Source organism: Cheilinus undulatus, linkage group 23 (assembly GCF_018320785.1).
Source record: "Cheilinus undulatus linkage group 23, ASM1832078v1, whole genome shotgun sequence".
Lineage (NCBI taxonomy): Eukaryota > Metazoa > Chordata > Actinopteri > Labriformes > Labridae > Cheilinus > Cheilinus undulatus.
Window position 1 is genome coordinate 13946867 of NC_054887.1, and position 25698 is coordinate 13972564.

General features: G+C 38.2%; 2 protein-coding genes across 4 annotated transcripts in view; both read right to left on the reverse strand.

The window, feature by feature from the left end:
- Positions 1-1751: 1751 nt before the first annotated feature.
- Positions 1752-12567, reverse strand: LOC121505747 (SIN3-HDAC complex-associated factor-like). The gene is made up of 6 exons (XM_041781298.1): positions 12435-12567; positions 9091-9218; positions 8664-8763; positions 8421-8535; positions 7745-7895; positions 1752-6849 (listed from the first exon to the last, which is right to left on the reverse strand). The coding sequence occupies exons 2-6, from the start codon at positions 9216-9218 to the stop codon at positions 6600-6602; spliced, it is 744 nt and encodes a 247-aa protein (XP_041637232.1). The 5' UTR covers positions 12435-12567; the 3' UTR covers positions 1752-6599.
- A 1826-nt stretch (positions 12568-14393) lies between these two features.
- The window catches only part of dennd5b (DENN/MADD domain containing 5B), an 80586-nt gene continuing 69281 nt past the window's right edge, over positions 14394-25698 (reverse strand). For 2 of the 3 annotated variants that reach the window (XM_041780675.1, XM_041780674.1), the window contains 10 exons: positions 25555-25636; positions 25099-25227; positions 24810-24931; positions 24105-24250; positions 21952-22070; positions 21682-21869; positions 21233-21315; positions 20103-20229; positions 19828-20002; positions 14394-19738 (listed from right to left, as the gene is read on the reverse strand). In XM_041780675.1, the coding sequence (XP_041636609.1) occupies positions 19555-19738; positions 19828-20002; positions 20103-20229; positions 21233-21315; positions 21682-21869; positions 21952-22070; positions 24105-24250; positions 24810-24931; positions 25099-25227; positions 25555-25636 (1355 nt within the window). In that variant the 3' untranslated portion in view covers positions 14394-19554. Of the gene's footprint in view, positions 19739-19827; positions 20003-20102; positions 20230-21232; positions 21316-21681; positions 21870-21951; positions 22071-23749; positions 23792-24104; positions 24251-24809; positions 24932-25098; positions 25228-25554; positions 25637-25698 lie in introns of all 3 variants that reach the window. The other variant, XM_041780673.1, reaches the window with a different exon arrangement.

Below are 25698 nucleotides of genomic sequence, written 5' to 3' on the forward strand. Positions count from 1 at the left end.
CTCAACATGAGTTTTTCAAGTGGAGAAAGTATACTTACTGTTTCTGCAAAGCAGGGCTGGCTCTAGCTATTTTGTTGACCTAGGTGAGATTCCAATTTGGTGGCCCCCATCATCAACATGGAGAAAGTTGAAATGGTTTACTCACTATTATTAGCATATGACTTTTTTTGCCTGTAGTAAGAAACATTTTCATATGATGCACAGAGAAATGTTTCAAGGGGAACTCAGTGAAAATGATTTGTGATAACTACAAAATGCAAATATATGAGGAAATCATTGGGCCAATTCAGGCACAGCCCAGACCTCAGGGCTTTTTTAAAATTATTTCTTCGGATGAAATGCTCTGTTTTGATGGTATTTACACTGAGAATTGAAATGTATGCATTAAATTTGTCATTGAACTTCTATAGTTGAAATTTGGAATTTCTGTTCATTTCTTTGACCATTAGTCCAATGTAATACATTATTATTATTTTTTTTTTTTTACTTATTTCTCAAAAACATTGACAGTAGTCACTTTCACTCACAGTCAATTAAGTCACTCTTTTTAGCCTCTATTAACTACTGCTGTTTTTTATTTCTTTCTCTATAATAAACTGAAATCTCTCTCTCTCTCTCTGTTGTCCAGTCTAAATAGTGTTTTATATCTCCAGTTTAATTGCAAGTCATACTAGATAATTTATTTCATAGATAGATAGATAGAGATCATATACGAGATCAACTTACATAATGAACACATTAACAGAATTGTTGGTACTCTTCCACTAGAGAAAGAAAACCCCAGTTGAAAACAGTTGGTCACTAAAATAACTAAACTGACAAAAGTTATAAAGAATAAAAATCTACTGAAAATTAACAAATGAAAGACATTGCTTTTTAATTGTGGTTCAAGAGAATCATCTTTAAACAAACTATTAACACTGGCCTGGACAAAAATGATGGTACCCTTAACTTAATATTGAGGCAATCATTGCAATAAAAAAAAAATTCAGTCTTGCTTTTTTATGATTTGCTTCCAACAGTGTAGTCTTCCTTGGAAGTCTTACATTAAGGTCACTTTGGCTTAAACAGCCATGGATGGTGCGATCTGACACTGATGTACCTTGACCTTGGAGTTCACCTCTAATCTCTTTGGAAGTCGTTCTGGGCTCTTTGGTTACCATTTGTATCATCTCTTCAATTTGTCATAAATTTTTCTCTTGCAGCCACATCCAGGGAGGTTGGCTACAGTCCCATGGACCTTAAACTTCTGAATATGTTCAGCTATAGTCACAGGAAGATTTTGGATTAAAAATGATTCTGTTGAATCACAATTCAAAAGCAATGTCTGATTTTCATTAGTTAGTTTTCAGTACATTTTTATTACTTTTCTCAGTATGAAGTTATTTCAGTGACCATTGTGGGTTTTTCTTTCTTTAACGGAAGGGTATCAACAATTTTGTCCACATGTGTTGGTCATGTAAAATTTTAAGAGAGTCATAAAGAAAATTGTGATGGATTTGTGCATTTGTATACTTGTTTTTAATTGTTGGGATTTTTGGATTTGTAGGACACTTGTTCAGCAGAGTTCTGAATCAGCTCGGCATCTTGTGTGCAGCATGGCAGGTGGCGATGCAACCCGCTGTGGTGAAGCCAGGCTGAGGCGGAAATATGCGTGTATTTATCCATCACTCACTCAGACTGTAAAATGTACAAAATTGGGTTAAAAAAATACCGAAATTGTCCTTTAAATATCAAACAGGAAGCATGAATCAGACGTGACAAACATTTATTGGACATGTAGAAATTACAAGTGTTTATAAAAATACAAACTTTACTTTTAGAAATGAACTGTAGAGCACCTCTCTCTGCAAAATAATCCTCTGTGGTCAGAGAAAAACGTCTACATCACATCTCAAACTAGTGTAATTAAATAAAAATATACATCACACAGAATCCCTCTAAACTACAAGCTTTAAAGTTTAATACAATCATTTGAAGTGTGTTCAGTCTATGGCAGCATTGTACAAACATCCCACAGAACAAATTCATCACAGTGAAAGTAAAATACTTTAAAGTTCATAAATACAAGTTTTTTTGATTAAAGAAATCTTAAACTGGAAAAAGGGAATTTCAGTGTTTACAAGTAACTGTGTGATGGTTTTCTTGGTCTCTTGACTTATTTAATCTTATTTTCTCAGGATTAAGTGCTGTCATTCCCTTGAATTTAAGTTCATTTTTAGCAAGAACTTAATAAAATGCCCAAATTCTACCTTTATCATGAGAAAATAGAGAAAAATAAAATATATGGTTGCATGTCTGCTTAGGGCTTCCATCTGTTGGCACTCATAAAACTTCAAGACATCACTTTTGAATAGAAATACTGCAAAATGTCATAAAACTTTCAGAGATTTACACACAGTTATAAGCCCTGAATATGCATCTTTTAAAACAAACAAAAAAAAAATCCCCAAAAAAGAAAAACCTGAACACTCAGGTCAAAAATGCACTAACTAGGCAAAAAAATCAGAATTTAATGATGAAACTTTCACTACATGGTTGAAACGTAGGTTTGGATGGATGCTTGTTTACATTTTATGTACAAAAATATATATTAAAGCTGTACAACATCACATAAACAGATCCTTTAAATCTAAAAATAACTGCTGTGGAAGATCATGCAAAATCCTCTACGCTCAGAACAATGTGATTTCCCTAAAAAGCTGCAGGACATGAGTTCAAACATTCCTCTAAAGGCCTCAAACTCAAACATTTATTTACAAATATTTTAATAATGAAGGAAAAATCCTCACAGCTTTCTCTATGTAGAAATCAGGGCTTATTCTATGAAATTATCTATATAAATAGCTCCTGAGCCTTTTTCTACAGGTTAAAACAAAGCTGTGGAAGAGTGACGATGAGTGTCGCCTAAATCTTCCTGAGGGTTTTTGTAGCTTATAACGGTTTTCTTTTTACAGTATTTAAAATCTTCAGCTGCATGTAGACGGCTCCTGAACATGTAGATGTGCTTTTACCTTCAATTATCCTTTGAAATAATGATCAAAATAATATTCTAAGTACATTATCTTTGATTATTTACAAATATGAGTGACACAGATGACAGAGAAACTTCAGGACGTTTGGTGAAGGTACATTCTTCATTCTGCTTTTTTTCTATTGGCAGTGCTCGACTTAAATACAAAACCAAGGTAGTCAGGACTAACTTGGGCAGGTTCTGATCTGGCTCCGCTCCTGCATGTCATTCCCCTCTTCTTTCTTCCTGATTTAGTATTTATTAAATAAATTAAAGGAAAAGTTTTATCGCTTTGCACTCAGTTAACAAGGTTCAACTTCTGAGACAACCCTGAGCTCATCAATGTCAATTCTCCATTGCTGGCCAATCAAAATCAAGAAGGGGCGGGACTTACAATACTAGCTTTATTTACAGTAATGGTGGAGGAGAAACTGATCTGACTTGACTTTTTGAGTGTAAAGGTCTGCAGCTTCTGCTAATGCCAGGATAGGGTTCCTTTACACCGTTTTTATACTTTGCGATTTTTCCTTGAGAAAAAGAAAATAAAGCGCTGTGACAAGGGCAGAGCTACTCAAAACTGACATCATAACTTCTGCTGTTTACTACCAAAGACAGCAAGAGTCAACTGCTTTGGCCTAGCAGCAATAAACACTGGTGAGAAATGCTCAAAACTGAGGTTGTGGTCCCTGCCAGCACAAGAACACTGGTTGTGAATAAAAACCCTAAATTAAACAAGTGCAATATCTGTACTGCTAACAACCCATATTAGCAATAACATAAGTTTGAATGAAGTCAAAGATTGCTTGAAGTTTAAAGGGGTAACAAGTCAACACTGTGTCCTACCGGCATGTCAGTATCAAGTATCCCATTGCATTGTGCAGCGTCACATCTGCTGTCTACACTGCATTCATTACAAACTTATATCTCAGCCCAGTACATTTCAGTTCCCCTTAGTTTAAAGTATATACTAAACATAATAGGATTTGTGGCACTTTTATTTTGATAGTGAAGAATGAGAAGTGTAGTGCTATTAAAAGGCATCTGATGGTGGTAAGCTGTTTGGTTTTGCCTCCATGTTAACAAAGGTGAGAGAACATTTCAACCATGGATATGGAAGTTAATCCAAAACTGTCTCCACTTTATAAACATGCTAACAAGTGGTGGGTCGAGAGGGGTCTGGATGCAGACTGTACATCTCTAATGGCCCGTCTTGCCGACCGATTTTGTGAGATGCTGTAAAAATAAAACCAGATTGAACTTCTGTTCAGGGTAAGGGTTAAGATAAGGGTCGGATACCGAAAGTTAAGTAAAAACCTGACCTGAAAAACCTGATTACAAAAACCTTATAAAGCAGAGTAAACAGTCTGCAAATAGGAAAAAAGGGTATCGTCCATCAAAACATAACTTTGCTATGTAGCTATGAAGATGATGTAGCTACATAGATAATGTAGCAACGTAGATAACATATCTACATAGCTAACATAGATACGTAACTAAAAGAGCAAAGCTAAGCTCACAAAGCAGCTATGTAGGCTCCTTTATCGACATGGTTAAGTTAGCTTAAGCTATGTTTGCTAAAGCTGACTTAGCTACATTGACTTCCGTGGCAACATTAACTATATTGCTAGTGTAGCTTTGTTAGCATTGGCCTAACCTAACAAAGCTAAATTGAGCCACCAATCTTGTAAGTACTTCTAAAATAGGTTGAAACATAATTTAATATGGGATTAGATTCTGATCTTTTTCGGTTTTATTCAAACAATGTACGGTACGGTATGCGTAAGGGGCAATCAGAGATGGACGGTCTGCTGCCAGGCTGTCTTAGGTGCATCACTGCTTGGACATGTTTAATGGGGCTGTACCCTGACATTCCCAGTTCCTTGTCATCTCCCTTCTCCCTTGTTCGTTCTTGTCAACTTGAGTGGCCGTGTAAATAGGTTTATAGGTTTAAGACCACAAGTGCTGCCTCATTCATGGACCGTTAGGACACTGTTATGGGAATCTATCTAAGCTGACTAAGCCTCTAATGCTTTCTCAGGCAGATACTTACAGACCATGTGCTAACAGTATGGCAGCGCCTGATGTCACATCAGAAAGTGTCCCACATCGGCCATCTGCACAACATCTGTTATGAATTATATTTGCACATTAAATTCTAGTCTTGTTATGTCTCACTTTTATTTGTTGCTAAGGAATGGGAAGTACTGTGCTTTGTATTGATGAACTTTGACATTAGCATTTAGCCTCTGTATTGTCAAAAATCCGAGCACTACACATGAATCACAGCTGTGGATTAGTAACACAAGTTTAAAAAACAAGATAAGATGCTCTATTGAGTTAGAAAAGGAAATAAATGGATTTTCCTGTCAGACACTCCTGATACCTTGTCATCTCCCCTTTTCTCACTCCTCGTCAATGTGAACAACAAAGAGGAGGAAAGGAACAATGCTACAGGGAGAAAACAGTGCTGTATGTTGCTAATGGTCTGTCAGGATACATCAGGAACCAGCGTAAATGAGCCGATTTTGTCCCTGATGCTTGCTTCACATGCTGTTAGGACACTATGCTAAATTGTAATTGAGAGACAAAAAGCAGAACTACTAATTCAAGAAACATTTGTGAATGAGCTTCCGTCAGGAAGAGAAAAAGGGAGTGTCTGCTGTCTGTTGTATGGCTCCATCCTAAGTGTAAAGGGTTATTTTTCCAGAGGTCTCCAGGTTTTCCATGCAGCATTAAATAATCCAGCATTTCAGAGAAATTAAGTATTTACAAAAATACACAATCTCATTGCAAACTGACACTGAAGACGGACAACGGTTGGAAGGAAGTTTCCCAGTCGAGGGTTGAGACAGTCATCTTACATTGGAAGAAATGAATAAATGTCTGTTTTTCTTAAAGCTGCTTCATGTAGAGGTTATTAATAGAGTCTCAAAGTGACTGACAAACACAGAAACAACTGTTTTAAAAGTGGAAGAGGCTGCTTAGATGAAATTCGGCTGGCTGCTTGGACATTTTTTCCTCCATTGATGATTGTTGATGAAGTAAACTTTTGAACCAGGCAGGGCTAAAACCTCTAATATTTTATGCTAACAGTGGTGTGAACAGCCTGGCAGAAAGGCTACCTTGTGTTGTAACCTTTAACTTTATCTGAATGCATCAACAATATTGGTATTATCTCAAAAATACATGTACAAAGAGGCAAAACAAAAGACTGATGTAGGCTGGGATGGGAATGAAGCTGAAGTTAGAAGAGAAAATGTTTGGCTGCAACTACAAACCGAGCATATCTTAGTAATTTACTAATTTCTGGATCTATCTGTCAGCCTGAAAAGTGTCTGTAAAATAAGGACGCCATAAGTACAATTTTAGGACATCATTTTGAAAAGTATTGACAACCATCCCAGAGTCATTTGTTCAACCGTAGCAGCTTTAACATTTACCTCCTTGTACTAAACACTCAATTTGATTCAGAATGTAAAATGTGAGTAGTAGCAGCGGCAGATTTTAAGTGTTTTCGTGTTTTGTCCTACGTCAGTGTCTTGAACTTTTAGTCCTTGAGGAAGACTTCACCGACCCTGTGCTGCCATCATCGTGCTCCATCACTCAGCTCCTCTTTCTCCTCATCTTCTTCCTCTTCATGTATGGAAGGCGTTGACAGGTTCGCTACATTATCTCCCTCCTGCTCCTCTTCCTCCCCTTCGATTTCCCCTCCTTCCTCCTCCTCTTCTTCCTGTGGCAGGTCTGGTTTCCTCTGACAGCACGGTTTGTAAAGATGGGCGTCAATGATGATCTCGCCGTAGCGTCCTTTGTAGACAATGCCACAGCACACCTTCTGTCTGAAACATTAAACACAATGCTGTCAGCTGACAAACAAAAAGGATGTACAACATTAATGCCATGATAGTGTTTAGGCATATATGAAAATGTCTGCCAATTTTTACGGCCAAAATATCATTGGTGGATGCCACCGGTTCAATAAGACGGTGTGTAACTTTTCAGCCCAACTGGATATTCCACCGTCAACTGTAAGTGATATTATCAGAAAGTGGAAGCGTTTAGGAACAACAGCAACTCAGCCATGAAGCATAAGACTATGTAAAATCACAGAACAGGGTCAACGACCGCTAAGGCCCATGGTTCGTAGAAGTTGCCTATGCTCTGCTGATTTCATAGCTCTGAACTTCCACTCGCATTAATGTAAGCACAACACCTGCAGCCGCTGACAACTGTATTTAAGCCTCACATCACCAAGCCTAATGCCAAATGTCATATAGAGTGGTGTAAAGCACACTGGACTGTGGAGCAGTGGAAACATGATCCATGGAGTGACAAATCATGCTTCTGTGTTTGGCAGTCGATGGGAGTCTGGGCTTAGCTGATGCCAGGAGAACATTACCTGCCTGACTGCATTGTGCCAACTGTGAAGTTTGGTGGAGAGATAATGATATGGGGCTGTTTTTCAGGGTTTGGGCTAGGCCTCTTATCTCCAGTGAAGGCCTGAATTAAGGATCCAGCCAATGATCCCTGAGTCTCTGAAGAGGAAACTTCAATGATAACACTGTAAGTATTGGTACTGGTGAATACCCCATACTGAGGCCTGGCTGCATTCATATCTCCCACATACTGTAACCGAGTACACATGAATCATAATCAGAGACCACCTCTTCAAGCAAACTCAGGCAGGTACCCCAGTACAGTATGTTTTGTTCAGGGTTTAATCCAGTTTGTTACCTTTTCCAGTAAGTTAGGTCCAAGAAAGAGAATGCCTGTGAAGGGGCAGAGCCAGGCGAAAGCTCTGCATCAGAACCCTCGTCTGATTGGTTGCTGTAGCTGGGAGATTGAGCGGGTGAAGCACTGGAGGTGGTGCTGTGTGCATCTGAGTCTGAGGGAGACAAAAACAGCACAGAGCACAACTTTAAGAGACAATTTGGGAAATGCCATCCAAGAAATAGAAATAGAGGCTGCAGTTTATGTGTAAAAAAAATTCACTGAGTATAAAAGGGAAGGATTCAAAATTGATTTAAAGTTTAAATGTTCTGATTCTTTGATGAGGGACCAGTTAAACTCCTTAGTGTGTCTGCAAAGCTTAAAAATCTAAATAGCTTCATATGAAACGTTGGACTGCCATCTACTGGTCAAATATTTGCACTGGATATAAACTTGCACATTCAAACTCCAGATTAACAAAAGAACTAGGGCTGTCATGATGCTAGAATTATAAATGTTGATTGTTCAAATAAAACAATAATCATAGCTGTTTGGATGTAGTAGCAATAAAAATAGAAATCCCAAGCACCCAGTGTTAATTTCAGCAAAATCTTCTGTCTAAATAAAGGTTACAAAAAAAAAAAAAAAAAAAAATCTTTAGCTTATTTTCTGTGGAGTATCTAAATTAGAATCAGCTTACTGTTTCTCTTCAGCTCACTCTGCACTCGACTGATCTGTTTGGGCTTCAGCTTCTTCTTTATCTTCTTCATCCTCAGAGTGGCCTTCATGCTTGACCCAGCCTTTGCATCGACCACCTTGAAACACAGAAAACATGTTTTTTTTTTCAGCCAAATGATGCGTCAAAAACCCATACAGCTAGTTCTCTGAGGAATACAAAATGCTGAACATGAGCATCAGAGATGTGTGCTGAGTCTGCTCGTACATGATTCCAGTTTTTCTTAGATCCAGCTGGAAGTTTCTTCCATCTCTTCACCAGGAGGACACAGGCGTTACAGATGTCTCCACAACGCACCTCACCCAATCTGCAGTGACAAAAAGACTAAAATCAGCTTTGCCCTAAGACACTGAGTATGTGTGCTTCTAATTTAATGAGTCAGCTCAAACAAATGTGACATAGTGGAAGAAATATTTATTTCTCTACATCAGTGATCTAGCACTTTAGTGGTGTTCCCCAGGGTTCTATTCTGGGTCCTCTTATTTAGCATCCAAAGGATTCTAACATGAAGAGAATCAGCAGAAATTTTATTAATTTCTACACAACAGGGCTTTGCTTTTTTTAGAAATCCTTGAGTTCTACTCTACCCTCAGGGAGATGTTTATGAGTAAACCCTCTGGCTCCGTGGACTCACCCAAAGCAGCTCTTGAAGTTTGTCTCATAGCGTTTGCTATCAGTGAAGCGGGAGCTGGACGACTTGGCTCTGCAAATGCAGCAGCCGTCGATGCTCCGGTACATCTTTGGTTTGTGAAAGTTGAACATCTAAAAAGAAAAAAGGCAGCAGGTAAAAAAAATATCAACAGTAATTGATGAGGATTCTTTATGCCACAAAATAAAATGGTCTGTCACTATATGGTGTAAACCAAAACTACAAACGTATTGTCTTATAAATTGAAGATACACAATCGTGTCGGCCTGATATCGATACCTGTTAATATTTATAACAACATTTTGGCTGTGAATATCAGCATACAGGTATATCGACTGTAAACTTTTGCTTTTTGTCATAACAAGTTTGTCAAGTTTTAGGCTGGACCAACAGACTTAACACCAGCTGAGGTCTTTTTTTTGTCATTCTGAATTTTTAAACTTCAAAGTGTTTTAAATACTCAAGTTTGTTTGTTTTAGGTCTGAAATTGATATTTGAATATTTGCTATTAAAATCACCCAAAATTATTCCATAAAAATTGGCTCATTGGATATCGAAATATGGGTTTAAATGTTCAATTGTGAGTTTAAAGGTTCAAATTATGGGATAAAAAGTCAAAGTTAGGAGTAGAAAATGTCAAAATGTGAAACAAAATTCAAAATCATGAGTCTAAAAGGTCAAAATATGTGATTAAAAGTAAAAGTTAGGAGCTGAAAATGTCAAAACATGAGATAAAATTTGAAATCACATGCTTAAAAGGTCAAAATTTGTCTCACATTGTAAAGCTAAATGGTCAAATTATGAGATAAAAACTCAAAATTAGGAATTAAAAAGGTTACAAAATATGAAACAAAAAGTCAGAATCATAAGTTTGAATAATAATTGTGAGATGCAAAATTGAAAATATAAAATGAAAACACAAATTTATTTTGTTTCCAACCTTCCTGACCTTAAATCTAATTATTTTTACTCTTTACTTTTTCAAAGTTTTATGACTTAACAATGGTATTTAAATTATCATGGTTAGATTTACATTTTTATATTGAAGGAAATCTGCAGCCCTCATACTATAATAAAAATATGATCTTGCAGGCCGGATATAACCGTAGGATGGGCTGGATTTGGCCCCCGAACCTTGGATTTAACACACTTGACTTACAGGATGCACTTTCAGTAAAATGTCTTTGATAAATGGAGACTTTTTTTCTTGGTTGGACGATTATGAAAAACTGAAGTGTTGCTCTGGAAAATATCGCTTTTTCTTACAACAGATCTGATATGTGAAGCCTGAGAGAAAAGGCAGAATGTATCGTTTAATACTGAGCTGGAAAAGGGACGAGCAACATTATAATGTCCTGCACTGAACTGATTTTCTAGAACACTGAAACTGTAGCTCTGGTGTCTTATAAAACCAAAAGAGTTGGCCAAAGCTACAAGCTCTCTACACTCTTATTGGATGCCTGCAACATTAGTACAAGAAACACAAAATACAAGTTGTTTTCCATTTAGTGACAAGCTGCATCTGATAATGATTTACATAATCTAAAGGCAAAATCTAAAGAGGGGTATGACACAAGTTTAATTTGATCAAATAGGGGTGCATTACTATTATCTAAAGTAACATAACTTTATGATCCTGAACTTCATTTAACCCTCTCAGGTGACAAAATCATCAACTGTGGGAAATTTGATTTGATATTGGGCTCATATTTTGATAATTTTCCATGATATCTTGCCATTTCTCTCATTTCCCATGTTATCCACGACTGGAAAATTGTTCAAGTCTTTTCCAGGACACTGCTTGGTTCAGCATATCCACACAAAGTGCGTCAGATTTACTTCAAAATACAATACAAGCCGAGTATATGTGCGTAATATGCGCATTTGCGTCATTTGTAAGCCGACCACCTCCTGTTTCTCCTGCATATGGAGAAGGGAGGGGGGAGAGTGTGTATGTAAGTGTGTGAATGATGCAGGTTATCAGTGTGAGCATCACTGAGGGAGGAACAGAGCGGCCTATCTGCCTCTTACGCAACAGTGGTGCTGATGCAACTGGAGGCTCGACATGTGGCCACAGCAGGATGCTGATCGGCAACTACAGAAACACTCAAAAAAGCAAATATCTGCTTTAACTGCCAGATTCACGTGTTTTTATCCATTTTAAATTATTACATGCCTCAAATTAAACAGAATCAAAGCAATTTGGCTTTGAATTTACAAAATCAACATTCAAAGTGCGCAGAATAAAGATTCATTTTATATGCCTTCATTGTTGATCGCTGAATATGGCGTTGCCTTTAACACTGGAAAGCCTAATGAGCAGCTCTGTGCAGTGTCATATGCAGTGATTCTGGCGGTGATTGTGTAATCCTGCTAAAGCCACCATAGCACATGGCAGAAGGATGGATGGATGCAGGAGGAGGGGGCGTGCTGCATGATGCTGTCCATGCAGTTCCACACAACGATGCAAGGCTGCAAAACTGTCTAAATATGACCGAAAAGTGGACAAAAGTGGGGACAAATAAGATACTTGCGATTTTAGAGCGCCAAATCAGCTGCAGCACGAAGACGGAGCGGCACGCGCATCCTGCAGAAGTGTCAATCACCTGCAGAATGCATTGTTTCCAGCAGAACCAAAGCCTAGACCACCTTATTTACTACACTTATTTTGCATTTGGGCGGCATTTGGAGTACTAAGAGTTAGCGTTGCAATGTCAGCATTAGATCATAATTTTTCAGCTGCATGCTGCATTCACTTAGTAATTCCACAAAAATACGCTGTAATAATACTCTAAAATGATGCAAAAAGTCGACGAAGGTCTGCAGCTCACACCATGCGCAACAATAGGATGCAGATATAAGCACGAGGGCAGCGAAATGCCAACTTTTTGAACGCTTTATTGCTCTTTTTTCATAAAAATGTCGGATTTACGTCGTGTTAAAAGATAATAGTTAAATCAGTTGGTTTCAATGACAGAAATCGCAGCTTTTTGACGGTTTACAGTGTTTGAAATGAGACGATGGAGTTGGAGGGCTGGTCAGTGACGCAGGAAACACACCCACCATACTGACAACAAAGTGGAGCTTAGCCTTAACGCTACACGAACGGATACAAACACGCAAAACAGACAATTTAACAATAAATATCGCCAATGCCTTTTAGTAATTACCCGAGAAATCTCTAAAAGGATTTTCACAGATGAAAAATCCGGTTATGGTGACGCCACGTGAAATCAAATCATAATCAGTTAACTTTCATGCACGCCGACACACAACGACGTGACAAAACCACTACAAACATGAACACAAAGTGATAAAAACACTCTTACCGTGATTCAGAGTGAAAATATGAAGGATTTAAAGTCCTGTCATGAGAAGTAAAAAGACTCTTCGCTTTTTAAACAAGTGTCTCTCATTCAGCGTAAAACAATGCCGATGCAGACAGCAGTTAAAACGTTGCCCGCTAAAGTGTCAATTAGTCATGATAGTGTAAGAACTTCCGGTAGGCTGTTTCACAATAAAACCAGCGTAAAGTTGAGTATCTGACGACCAACACTTCAATATCATTTTATTTTACTATTTTTGTTTATTTTTTTCTTTAATTACCGGATTTCGGTTACATTATATTATTATATTATTTTGTAAAAGTTTTTTTTATTCACAATCGTTAAAAAATTAATTTAGACATCACACAAAATACGTTGGCTCTAAAAGTAAGCTGCAAAAGAGAAACATTTCATGAAACAAAAACATTTGATTAAAAACAAATTTCAAGCATAAATTCATATCGCACAAGGTTAACAAGTGTAACAAAATATCAAAACATATTTACTGAAGAAAAAAGTACAAAGCAAAAAAAAAAAAAAGCTGATCCAATCAAAAGCTTGTTTTAATGACGACAATGTGTGAAGCAAATTAAAAAAAAAAAAAAAAAAAAAAGGAAATTAGACTAAAATTAAATTATCATAACTTAAGGCTTCATCCTTTATCTCAGACCAGCTAGGTCCATATCAGAGTAGAAAATATGAACTTTTAATCCTAGACAGTAACACAAAGGGAGCCAAAAACAAATTATCAGCTTCTTTTAAGTTTTTGTAATCAGTAAAATATGAGTAAAACAAAATTTTTAATGCTGAGAATGACTTAAATTTCAAACGTCTACTTGTGCTTATGGTAAGTTCATAAATGTTGTGGAGTTCTACGTCTAAAAAGTAATCGTCGAAGATAATTTCGTTTTATCGTTGCATAGAGAGGTGCTACAACGAAATTTAACATGTATATTGAAGACTTCGTCTCTGACTTCCGTTTCTGCAGTAGCTAACTTGACAAAGCCCGTGTGCTCGCAGAGGAGACGTCCACGCATGCGTGCTGTGCGAATCCCGCGCCACCATTTTCTGCCTCTTTTTTTCAATCAGTGTAATTTGCATACAGCTGTGACGCCAGGCTGCGTAAACAACTGTGTTTCCATAAAAGGATTTACGCGGGAAAAGAGAGTTTTTGCTGAAGAGGCTGCAGGACAGGAAGTCTACCAGGAGGTGGCACCGTTTCATCTTTATTTCTAAGACGCTTTATATGCAGATTATTCTTTCGTGTTTATTATGTATTGATTCAGACCATTCCCCTTTTAACGTTAATTCTACTAACCAGTCTAATTTCTCAGCCTTATACATTTTTATTTATTCATTCATTTATTTGCTTTTGTGACAAGTTAATCTCTTTTCTTCAATTATATGTAGACATTTCCTCTTTAGCAAATACATTTCCAATCCACAAAAATATTTACAACTGTGTAATTTATTTTTCTTACTTTTTAGTTGCTGTTCTTTTGTATATTCTCATTGAGTAGTCATGTCGCCTTGCACAGTTACAAAGGGATATGGACTGTGCATCGTTCTGTGTAATCAACAATAAGCGGTTCCTAAATATAGGCCAGCTGAGATGTTGCTGCTACAACTGCCTTGCAGAATGGGGTACCCGATCTTAAATGTACTCATGCACATGCTAAGATTGGTCATAAGTGCTAGTTATTTTCAGAATTGTATAGGTTTGAATAGCTTTGTATTTATGCCAAGATATGCTGCCAATCATGATTCATTTGGAGAAAACAGCCAAATTTTTGTAAAATTAGACATTAAGCACTGAAATATCTTTGTTTAAAAGGCAGGTGTTCGACAGTGAGAGCAGCAGTGGAATGAGGCATCCCAAATCCAAACATAATGCTTCATGGGTTAAAAACCACTGTGGTCTATGTGCATGATGTTTCTTTCAATAATACACACAAACATCGCTCACCTTAAACACACTGGGTGTTTTTAATTGAAATATTCATAATAAATATCAGAACAGAGCATCAGTCATACTCAGACATGAATCTCCATTAGTCCAGTGGTTTTTTAACATCACAGTCTGAAGAATTTCCTATTTGAGCAGATCCACTCAGGGTTAAAACCACTCCTCGTTCAATCATGTCCATGTAACAAATCCACACAGCCAAAGTGTGGAAATAAAAGAAAGGAATCTCATTAATCCACAGTGAAAGTTTCCTCCACAAGTCTGATGTGGAAAGAGTCTGAAAATCCAGGACACGTCGGAGGAATCTGTTGTGCTTCGGAGCTGTGGGTTTATGAGAGGCATCATCAGCAGGAAAACGAAGGGTTACACATGATAAAACACATGAAGGGAACCAGTGGTTGATGCTTTAAAAACATGGATATTTCCAAGTTCATCCACAGGCTTTTTTAACCTTAAAATCACAGTGCTGCCTTCAGCCTGCAGTGGATTAACACTAAATTAATAAATACATGAAATGAAGACGCTCAAACAGGCTTTATGTTTACAAAGTTAACAGCAGATACAACAAGGATCTGGGGCTGCAAACTTTTAGTCCTGGCATCTTGAAATCTGCAGAACGGCTCAGAATAAATACAGCTCAGTCTAAACATGCGATAATGAGAATACTTATAACAATATTCAGACAGAGGAAGGTGGCGACAGTGTCGGAAATCTCTCATGCAGCTAGCGTTTAAAGGGTTGGACAGTGTACTGTAAAATCTGGTGTATAAGACACATGGTTTTTAAAATCTACAACTTATTGTGGGACATTTTATACCTTCATTATAGAGGATGAAAGCAGATAGTCAGCCTCCGTTTCTTAAGGGGGCCACAAAACAGACTGCAGCTAATAAACCAGTGTGTCCTATATTAGAGATTTTACGGTACTTTGAAAGAAAAATTGTCCATTTTGCAGGAGGTACGGTTTAAATAGTCAAAGTTTAACACCATGAACGACAAATTAACTCCTCGTTTCATTTATACAAGACAGATCATGCTGCATTCAATGCATATGGGAATTTACATTTAGTTTGAACGGCTACAGTGTATTCTGACATCACATACTGATCTCAACAAGTTCCTTTAATGATAAAAACGTTGCATATTTTCTGTAATCCTCTCATTTTTAACAAACCTCCAAGCTAAAAACATAAAAAGACATCATATATGCTCAATAATGACCAAAAATTATATTGTTATCATGAAAAGTAGTCCCAAAAAGCATTTTACCCTCATTTTAAGGAATTTTTGAGGGAGTTTTGAAGCCAAAGAAAGTCACAATATTACAGGAATAAAGTACAAATGCTATGAAAGTAAAGTTTTAAGAGAATAAACCGGCATCTTTTTGAGAATAAATTTAAAGTCTAATGATAAAGCAGGTGGTATATTGTGAAAATAAAGTGGTAAAAATAGATCAGTCTTAAGAGAATTAAGTTGTATTAATACAAAAATAATCATTACATCTGCAGAAGGAACTCAAGATTTACCTAAAAAACAAGGATAACACTTTTCTAATCATAAATTTATGACCTTTTTGTCATCATATTACAACTTCATTCTCAAAAACTGTCAGCTCAGTTCTTTAAGGGTTTTACTGCTGAAATGTTGTGATGTTATTCCAATAATACATCAACTTTATTCATGTGATATCAGGACTATTTTCTTTAATTTCTCCACTGAACTCAGTCATGGTTGTATACCTCAATGAGTAGAGGTTCAATGAAATCAGTGAGCTTTTTAAAATGATGAAATCTGAGGGCAATGAGATGTACACTGACCTGTGCATATTCAATATTTGGGTATTAAAAAGTATTTTTTTTTCCAATGGGTCGCTATTGTTTGCATTACAGCTCAAATGTTTCCTACTTAAATGTAGATTGAACGACTGCTTCATTTTGTGTGATATTTCCTCTGTAACCGCGAGGAAAATGGTTAAATTTAACATTCACTTATAAGATTCAGGCCAAACTTTAAACCACAAAGTTCCTACATAAAGTCAGAATCTTCCAGTCTCAGTTTCATGCTCTCTGGTGACACCTGTGGTAGAAAATGTAACTGCAGTTTGTGGTTGACAACACTAAAATACCTAAAAAAAATGTCCCACTGAAAAATTCTTCTTGAAGCTACATGTGGAATATTTGCACTGAAATGTCTAAGTTAATTAAAAATGACTATTCCTATCATATATATTTTAACTGAGTTCTTAAATTACCTCAGATATTTCCAGTTTTCAATTCTTCATTTTGTAGTTGCACAGGACATGCCATGCTAATCAGGAGGCTGCTGTTCTGTTGCTGTACCTCATTCATCTTTAACTGTGATGGATTATTCTCTGACTTTTGACAGCAAGTTCCATCACCCAAATGAACCTTTTCATGCCAAACAACTTCTCGTGACGTTGTGACCCCACTAGACATTTCAGAGGTCGAGAGGAGACCAGATTTACTGCATCAGCTGCTTACTTCCTGTTTGGATTTGAGTGCTCAAGAAAATCCGTTCATAATGGCCTTCCTAGTTCGCACTGGCAAAGCATTCAGGGATGGATTGTAGAATTAACCATGAGCCACTTTTAACCGCTTTTCTCCCTCATTAGGTGAAACATGTGGTTTAAAGCCATTGAAGAAGCTTGAAGTTGAACATTTTCCTTGTTGTTATGGTGACTATGTTGTCAAAATGTATATTCTAACTAAATGTGTAATGCTAAATGGTGTTACAGTAGATGTCAGAAACTAGTAGATCCCTTTAAAACTTTTAGAGATATAAACATGAAATCAAGGTGAAAACACACACACATATCACAGCCATACATCCATGAAATCTGACACATTCTCAAACACAAACACACTTGAAAACAGCCACGTTGATGCCTGTAATTCAGTAGGAATGTCAGTGCAGCCACAAGATCATCTCCGCCCTCCAAGCTGCGTCACAGAGGTCAGTTTTTGTGTTAATCCACAGGCTGAAAACGAGAAAATGCCCCCAAAAAATGGCATGAAGAGCTGGTGAATCCATGACTCCATGCTTGAAATAATTCCTGATCCAGTGTGTCAGAGAGTCCACATCCCAGAGGCATGCTTGCTAATGCTAACACTAACGGGGGATGATGGCGCTAAAGTCACAGGCAGGAAAGAGAATTCATCACAGTTTATGGAGTTGTAAGTACTGAGGGAAGGCTACGCTACATAGCTAACACATGGGGGACATCAGCTGCTGCTAGTAGAAGTTCAAAGGTCCAAACTTTGTGTTTGGTTTGGATCAAACCAGCGTGCAATGGCTGCAAGACACGTTCCAATGAATGCTTCACATTTTTAGATTTTCTTCCTCAGGAAGCCACTGTTTTGGTTGGTTTCAGCATAAAAATCAACTTTTACTTAACCACCTCATTTTACTACCTCATTTTTAATATGTTTTTGGAATGTTTCTTCTGAAAAGTAATGATCACAATGATCGCAGGGCGTGGCAAATTCAAACCAAGATTGTACCACACAGTCCTGAAGTATAGTGTCAATATGATTGTTTCAGTCTTGTAGATCAAGTTGAAGACTCTTTCCTGCATGTCTCTCCCTTACTCTCTCACTCATTTTTAACTTCTCTCTAAATATAGGCAGAAAAAGCCCCCAAAAATAAATCTCTGAAAAATAAGACTGTCTAAACATATGACAATATCAAACACGTTTGATATTTTTGTAACGCCAAGACTGAAGAGGAACTTCCTTAAACCTGCTCAGATTGAGTTTTATGACCACCTTACACCTGACTGAGATCATTCGAGCATGCTGCAACTTTAGCAAGACTCTCAGGATTTTACTTCAGCCTCAGAATTTTTTTCTGCGACTTCGAAATCGCTTGAAAAGTTGTTAGGTGTAAGGCATTAGTAACACCTGGCTGGTGACGATACCCAGTCTGCTCGCTCTCATTGGTTGTTACACTGAAGGCAATGTGACCTAGAATCGTAATGATCAAATTTTTTTGCTATTTATTATTAGAGGTCTGGGAGGCTACAACGCAATTTGGAGCCGTAAAATAATCACGTTGACACCACACACTTGAGGATTATTTAGACAAATAATCACATGTGACAAGCCTTCATTCAGGATACCCCCCCACCCCACCGCTGAAAGTAGTCTCCAACAAATGCTCTTTCCCTCTTGTTTATTTGCTGAAAGCCATGAATAGCAGCTCTTTTAACCTGTTTTATTTTTTAAATGTGGCCTTATATTAAAAAGGTTAGTGTAAAGATGTCAGGTCTCTCTTGAAAAAGAGATCTCTGACCTCAACAGGACCAACCTGGCTAGATAAAGGTTAAATTAAAAAATAATGTATGTTTGCCTTGGAAAGGAATACTAATGCTTCAGCTGAGAACCAACAAGAAAAATTAAATGCTAAAAATACATTAAAATAAAATAAAGTAAAAAAACAAAAAACCCTCTGCTTTAAGACCAAACATTAGGACAAAAATATTTGAAGAAAATCTACAATGTAGAGTTTAAAGTCTTTAAAATTTTCAACAAAACAGTTGCGATTTTACTGGGGGGGGGTAACTTGAATGAAAAGGAAGTTCTTATTATATGGTATAGTTAGCATATTGTTAATCTTATTATGAAAGGGAAAATTTGGAGCGCAGCCAGCAGAGTTTCTTGAAGTAAATGTTTCTTGAATTACTCCATTTGTTTCATAATGAAATTGCCACTTTTTCCTCAAATTTTGCCTCCTTTTTCTTAAAACTACAACATTATTGTCCCAGTATTATAAATTTACTCTTTAAAGCTCCTTTCCTTTAAAGCCCTAAAACTGTGTGATGATGCCCCAAGTTTCTCTTGATTTTCATGTGATAAAACAGCAGAACAATGGCAGCCTTAAGGGAAGAAAAACAATCACATAGAAAGCACGTTTTCCAAAACTGCACCACAAAGAGCCTTCAGAGCCAGAAGAGGGTTAAAATACTGTATCCAAAGCTCCTTCTTCTATCTAAAGCAGCACAATGCTTGGCTGCCTCTTTCCACAGACGTGTGAAATCCAAGAGCAGATCTGTTAAATGTTAAAGAGCGTGTGAAGCTGGTGGTTCAGTTATGGATGAAGTTGTGGGGTTGAGCAGCGTCCTGTTGGTCCTTCTAGGCGCTAAAGGTCGATGCCTTTAACCAGCGAAGCCTCCAGTGTGATGGGGAAGTCGTGCAGTGTCTCCACCACTCCGATCAGGGCGTTGACAGTGGAGCGGTCTCTGAGCAGCGCCGTGTCCTCGTACATCCGCAGGATCACGGGGCACTCCACCAGCAGGGGGAGCCACTGGGGCAGCAGACGATCCCTGCAGAGGAAAAAGAAGATGAATTGAAACATACTGTCTTCATATCAACAGTCATCTATAGTGTTCATTTTCATTATGCAGGGGCCGACCTGGCACCGAGGCAGACAAGTAGCTGGAACTTCCCGTCCTTGCCGATGCTCCTCGGCGTGGAGTTGATGGCACTGACATAGTGACAGAGTGATTGGCAGGTCATCCCCAGAGGCTCAGCGGTCTCCTGCAGGTCTCCCATCTGGTCAGCTGACTCCATGTAGGCAACGGCTTTCTCTGCAAGGAAAGAGGAGGGGGCAATCAGCAGACTTTACCAGGAACTGAATTAAAAAACACTGAGTATCAGCTGCAGGGGGCGCTGTCACTCCTCACTTACCCACAAAATCCCACACAAACACGGTCTTCTGAAACAGACGGGCGGACTTGAAGCCGTGATGGAAGAACTGCTCGAGAGCAGCAACTAAACTGTTCTCGCCACACAGCAGGACAGTCAGACTGCCTCTCTGCAAGAAGACGACAGAAATAGACACATGAAAACTTCTGTTTTGTATCAATGTCCTGCAAAGGTAAATATAGCTTCACTTTTACAACGCTTTTAGATTGTCTTTTCTTAGTATGCTCTGATCAAAAGCAAGGAAGATACTTGTGTTGCGTGATCTATCGTAATTGCAGAAAGGGTGCAAAAGGGACAAAATTCTGTGAACATGATCTTTCACATAACTGACAGCTGGCTGTACTCGCTTTAAGTGGTCAGCCATGTTACTTGTCGTTGAGTTGTCTGACAAAAGCTGTTGATGTGGATGCATTTTACTTTTCTGGGATCATCTCTAACTTGTTCAAAATGCTCCCAGACTTCTTAAGTTTTCTTCTCTTTTAATCCCTTTACACTGCCTATGAAAGTATTCACCCCCCTGGATTCTGGACTCTAGTCCAGATTTAATCTGAGTTGCTCTCTCTTTGCCACTCTCTCATTAACTCTGATATTTTCTTGTATCCATCCCTGACATACTTTTTGGTAACCTGCACTCTGGTGATCCCCATTTCACTGATTGTGCGACTGCTAGCACTAATTAGCTGAACCTCTGTTGAAGTAGGTCAGTCTCTTTAAAGGGGGAGAATATTTATGAATCACATATTTTACCTTACATGTCTTTGTTTAATTGACATCACTTTGGAGAAATCTTTATTCATTTTGACATTAAAGAGGGTTTTTCTGGTATTTTTTGTTGTTGTTAAAACAGCCAAATTATATTGACCACGATTGATTTATAAAATTAATAAAAGGGTAAAATATTCCATGAATTGCTGAACATTTGACTATTGGATCATTCCTAATTAAAGGAGGAGATTTGAACATGATACTCAATGTCAGTGTCAAGAAGAGTTTGAATTTATATAAATAAACACATTTCAGTGTTTTGAAGGGTTCAGAAAAAGGACAGTTTTGATTAATTAATGTTTATTGATAATTAAACAGCAGAGCTGAGACAGCACTGAGTCACTGACCTCTTTCTCGGGTTTGTGGAAATGTTTGATGATGTTGTTGACGGCCTCCCCAATCGCCTCCTGGATCTGAGCAGAAGTCGGCTCTGCAGTGAAAAAAACAGCTTCATCAGTAAATGAACCCTGGCTCCAGTATAAAAGCAAGTGAAAGTAAACTTTGAAAAATGTTAACTATTACTTTTGCCTATTGTTAATATTGACTTTGTTCTGTAGAAAGTTCTCTGTGATGGTTTATGGTTATTTTCATGAAAATTTTTCACTTAAATATAATTAGAAAACATATAGTGGGACCTTTCCCTACAGTGCTGAACAAATAAATTTCATTACTAATGTTATTTGGCGCTACTTAAGGTAAAAGATTTTTATTCTTTCCTTCTTGTATGTAAACTTAAAGAACAAAAATAAATGTGATATATAAGCTGTACGTTGTCTTCATGCTGGCAGATACTGACTGATTCCTCGTGCAGACATCGACGTGATGCTGATGCGTCTAGTCTGCGATGGCGAGCGCTGCAGCGGAGGGGTTCGACAGCCTCTCCCAGAATCCTCCTCTGCGCTCGGCACCACCAGCTCTCCGATCAGCACCCGCTCCAGGCTGCCGTCGTCCACGCCCTTACCGAGCCAGCGACCGCACGGGAACCTGCAGGGGACAGAGTCAGGCTGTAAGAGGTTGTAATCCTCCATAAGCTTAATTTACCTGTCCTGTTTCCTTCTTTACTCACCTGTACGTGTGTCCCGTGATCTCATTACGAACCATGACACAGTCGACCAGCCACTTAGCCAGGAGGCCGGCGTTATCGTGACCCAGCTGCACCGTGGTCAGCTTTCCCAGATTCTGACACTGAATGCACAGAAAAGATTAAGATGACTTTATTGACAGAGATTGAAATTTGTTTGTTTATCAAAGCAGCTTGATTTATGATATAAAAACTGCAAACATGATACAAAGATACAAATATCTGACACATTAAACAATTATTAAAGCTAGGGCTGTTAGTGCATTGATCACTATGTGATCCTCAATTAATGCAATACTTCTTCAAATCACAATCCCGTGCAACTTTCCTATTATTTTTTAGGTGAATCAGCATCTGAATACTACTCACTGTAGAGTCTCACTGCTCTCAAACAACCCATTTAGACAATGCATTTCTAGGATCTAGATCTGTTTTGGGCAGTCAGATATCAGGTGGTCATCTTTAATACTTTGTGTGGATGCTATCTGATAGCTCAGATTGCATACAGTCATTCAGTCTGGATGATGCATGAAAGACGGCACTGATCTGATCTGCTGTATCCTGCTTGTAAACAAAGCCTGGCTTTATTTATATCTATCCAAACTCACTGAGAGTGATGGGCATTGTGCCTGTTTTCAGAGATGTGGATTATTTGTATCAGCGCAGTCATAAGAGTCGGTCTTTCAGCTCCAAACAGCTCTTCATTTGGCTTTTTTATGTCTTTAGAACAACACCAAAAACACTCCCTCAAATGGGAGCCAGGTCATAAGTCCAAATCTGACCAAAGATTCAAAATGTGACAAGACCGTCTCAGAATGTCCCTGGTGAGGGTTGCACCTGTCTGAACTGAACTGTCGCAGCCCAGATCAAGCCACCTCATGATGTTTACTGCAATTCGTTATGTCAAGTTGCAGACAGTTGGTTTTAGAACAATACAAGCAGATAAATGAGACAAGGAATCTAGAAATCTTGTTTTGAAAGGCTATAAATGCCAATAAAGGCACCATCTATGATGGTGATGATAGGGGGGATTTGGTAATGCATCACTCTTGTGCACCTGTAGCTTACATAAAAGTTACACGCTATCATGACAACAAACAAATGAAAAAGCAGTGAATGTGCAGCGCGTTCCCAATTGTAGAGACAGATTTATGTGCAGTGAATAAATCACTTTAAATTGAGTGACTATGAAAACAATGCCTGTTGTTGTACAATTTAGACAGAGTGTAGGTGTTTTCCTGTCATTTTTGATAGTTAAAAACACCACATTGACCTCTATCACTTGTCTAGGCCTTCTATTTTGTTGTAGTGGTATTAAACAGGTTTCAATATGGTTAGATTTTTACTAGTTTGAGATGCCCTACTAATTAAAATTCAGCTAAAACTATAAAGACATAACCTGTAATCAATCTCACTAAGCCCTAACAGATGTATTCCTCTCCTACACAGCTGACTTATGAAAGAAATGCACTTTTTTAAGTTTTATTCTTTTAGACTTCTGATCATTAAAATATTATGATGTCTTGCAGTATAATAACAGTACTGAAAAATTTAACAAACTTAAACTAGGATGAAGTTTTCAAACTTTTTACATAACATCTTGAAGTGCTTGTAAAGATCCATCACAAATCTAAAGGTGGGATTTCCTAACCTGCAAACACTCACTAAAAGAAAGCAAAATCCAAACTAAAACAGAGCTCACACAAACAGAAAGCAAGCATTTAAAGAGAAAAGGCAGTGCATAAGAGACATGGATGAAAATGAACTGGGGGCTTTGTCTAACCTTGAACAAGGCAGAGATGTGCGTGTGAGGCCTGAAAGCAGACTGAAGGAGATGGAGACACGAGTTAAGACACATGGATGAGCAACAAAAATGATTCTGACAAACATGCAAACCGAAAAACAAACAAACAATGATGCTGTAAACATGAACGGACATGCAGAGAGAAGATGGCAGGAAACCCGTAGCTCGAACGGGACTGGGTTTATATGTGAATCTTATCTGTCTGCAGGAAGCTGGTCTGACTATAGCATCACCATCCTGTGATATTTTCATCCAAACTGCACTCAGCTCGTATTTTAAAATCTTCACACTGAATCATCGCACCCTATTAGACGTGAAACATCACAGCACTCACGTCAAACGTCATTTCCAGGACGTTTTTAGGGATCTGCATGATGCCCGAGTCTCCCAGCTCTCCAGAAACACAGACCCAGGGGTTGGACGTGGTCATGGTGTTACTTAGCTTCTTGATGGGGATGATGACGACTCTGTAAGGGATCACTGCAGGGACAAACAGCATGTCAGCTTCAGAAATAAAGGGGAGCAAACAGTTTAATGTGTACAGGGGGCTCAGTTTAGAGGCTGGGGTTTGAAAGCCAAAGCCTTTACATATTTTAGACAATAAATCAAAGAATAAGGACCAGACACCAAACATGTGATAGAGGGATTTGCACCTGTTGCAGAATGGGGGAATTTTAGGTTTTCATTCACTGTCTAATCATCAACATTAGAATAAATAAAGACTAAATATTTCACTCAGTGTGTAATGAATCTATATATGAGTGCCACTTTTTGAAATGAACCACTAATGTAAACTCAAAAATAACTAAAATATCTAAGTTATTCAGCTGCACCTGTAAATCCAAGACTAGGCAGATGTAGTATCTCATGTTTAAGGGGGTCCTGATGTAATTGATGTATATTTGTCAGTGGGCATTAACAGATTAAAGCGCCAACATTACAGAGCTTCTGTCTGGTGCTGCTGCAGGATTGCCTTAAAAAAATTTCTACTTGTTTCTAGTAGGTGACCAGATGTCACATGCAGCTATTACGGACTCACTGATGGTAGTGAAGACGCTGGTGAAGCAGAAATAGTCCACGGCGTTCAGAGAGAGGAGGTGGAAAAGGAACTGCTCCTTTTCTTCTTCACAGCGCAGGAAGGCGTAACGCTTGTACAGCTTCCTAGAAACAAAAGAAAGGACAAACATATATATTAATCTAAAATTAGGTTCACTTTGTCCCTACAAAAGCAGTGACTGCCTCCTAAAAAGATGTTGGGACATCAACGTGATCGATTTCACCCAACAAAAAGGAGCGTTGCATGTGTTTGTTAGTGTGTATGCGCTCACTTTGTTAAGGCTTGTCGGCACAGCAGCTGTTTGAGGTGCTGAGAGAGCAGCTTCTTCTCCAGAGACAGACGGATCCAAGCCCTCGCTCGCCCAACGTCTGTCTTTATCTCCGACATGCTCTGGATGTGCCTGAAGAGACGAACAATGGAGAGAGGGAGGATAATTTAACGATGAAAGCTCAGAAAAAAAATCAAACAGATTTCCTGAAATCACTACTATGTTATTATATATTTATATCTGGCTTGAGTTTCCCTTTGCTTTACACAAATTTGACTTCTGTTTTCTTTATAAATTATGTTTGTTTGTTGTTGAAATTGAACTCCAGTAGACCTTTTGATGTCTTAATTATGTAGTTGTCTGGGAAAACTGACAGTATTTAGGACTCCCTGACTGTGAAGTGCTATGTTTTTAAGCAGAGGTGATTCTTTTTTACCACTAGATGGCAGCAGTGAGTACCTCATGTCTTGAATGAGAGACACTCGCAGGTACGGCATCCCGATGAAGCAGTCAGACTTCCTCCTCTCTGGAACGTTGGACACTTTGAGGGCAGAAAAAGATGTTAGAGATATTCATCACACAGTAAGCGTCAGACATCTGTGT

Excerpts from the sequence above, each read along its gene's own strand:
- LOC121505747 (XM_041781298.1), bottom strand. The coding sequence starts at position 9,218 with ATGTTCAACTTTCACAAACCAAAGATGTACCGGAGCATCGACGGCTGC. Across the intron at positions 8,764-9,090 it reads AACTTCAAGAGCTGCTTTGG|ATTGGGTGAGGTGCGTTGTG; the intron begins GTGAGTCCACGG and ends TTGTCACTGCAG. Across the intron at positions 7,896-8,420 it reads GAGTGAGCTGAAGAGAAACA|ACTCAGATGCACACAGCACC; the intron begins GTAAGCTGATTC and ends TGTCTCCCTCAG.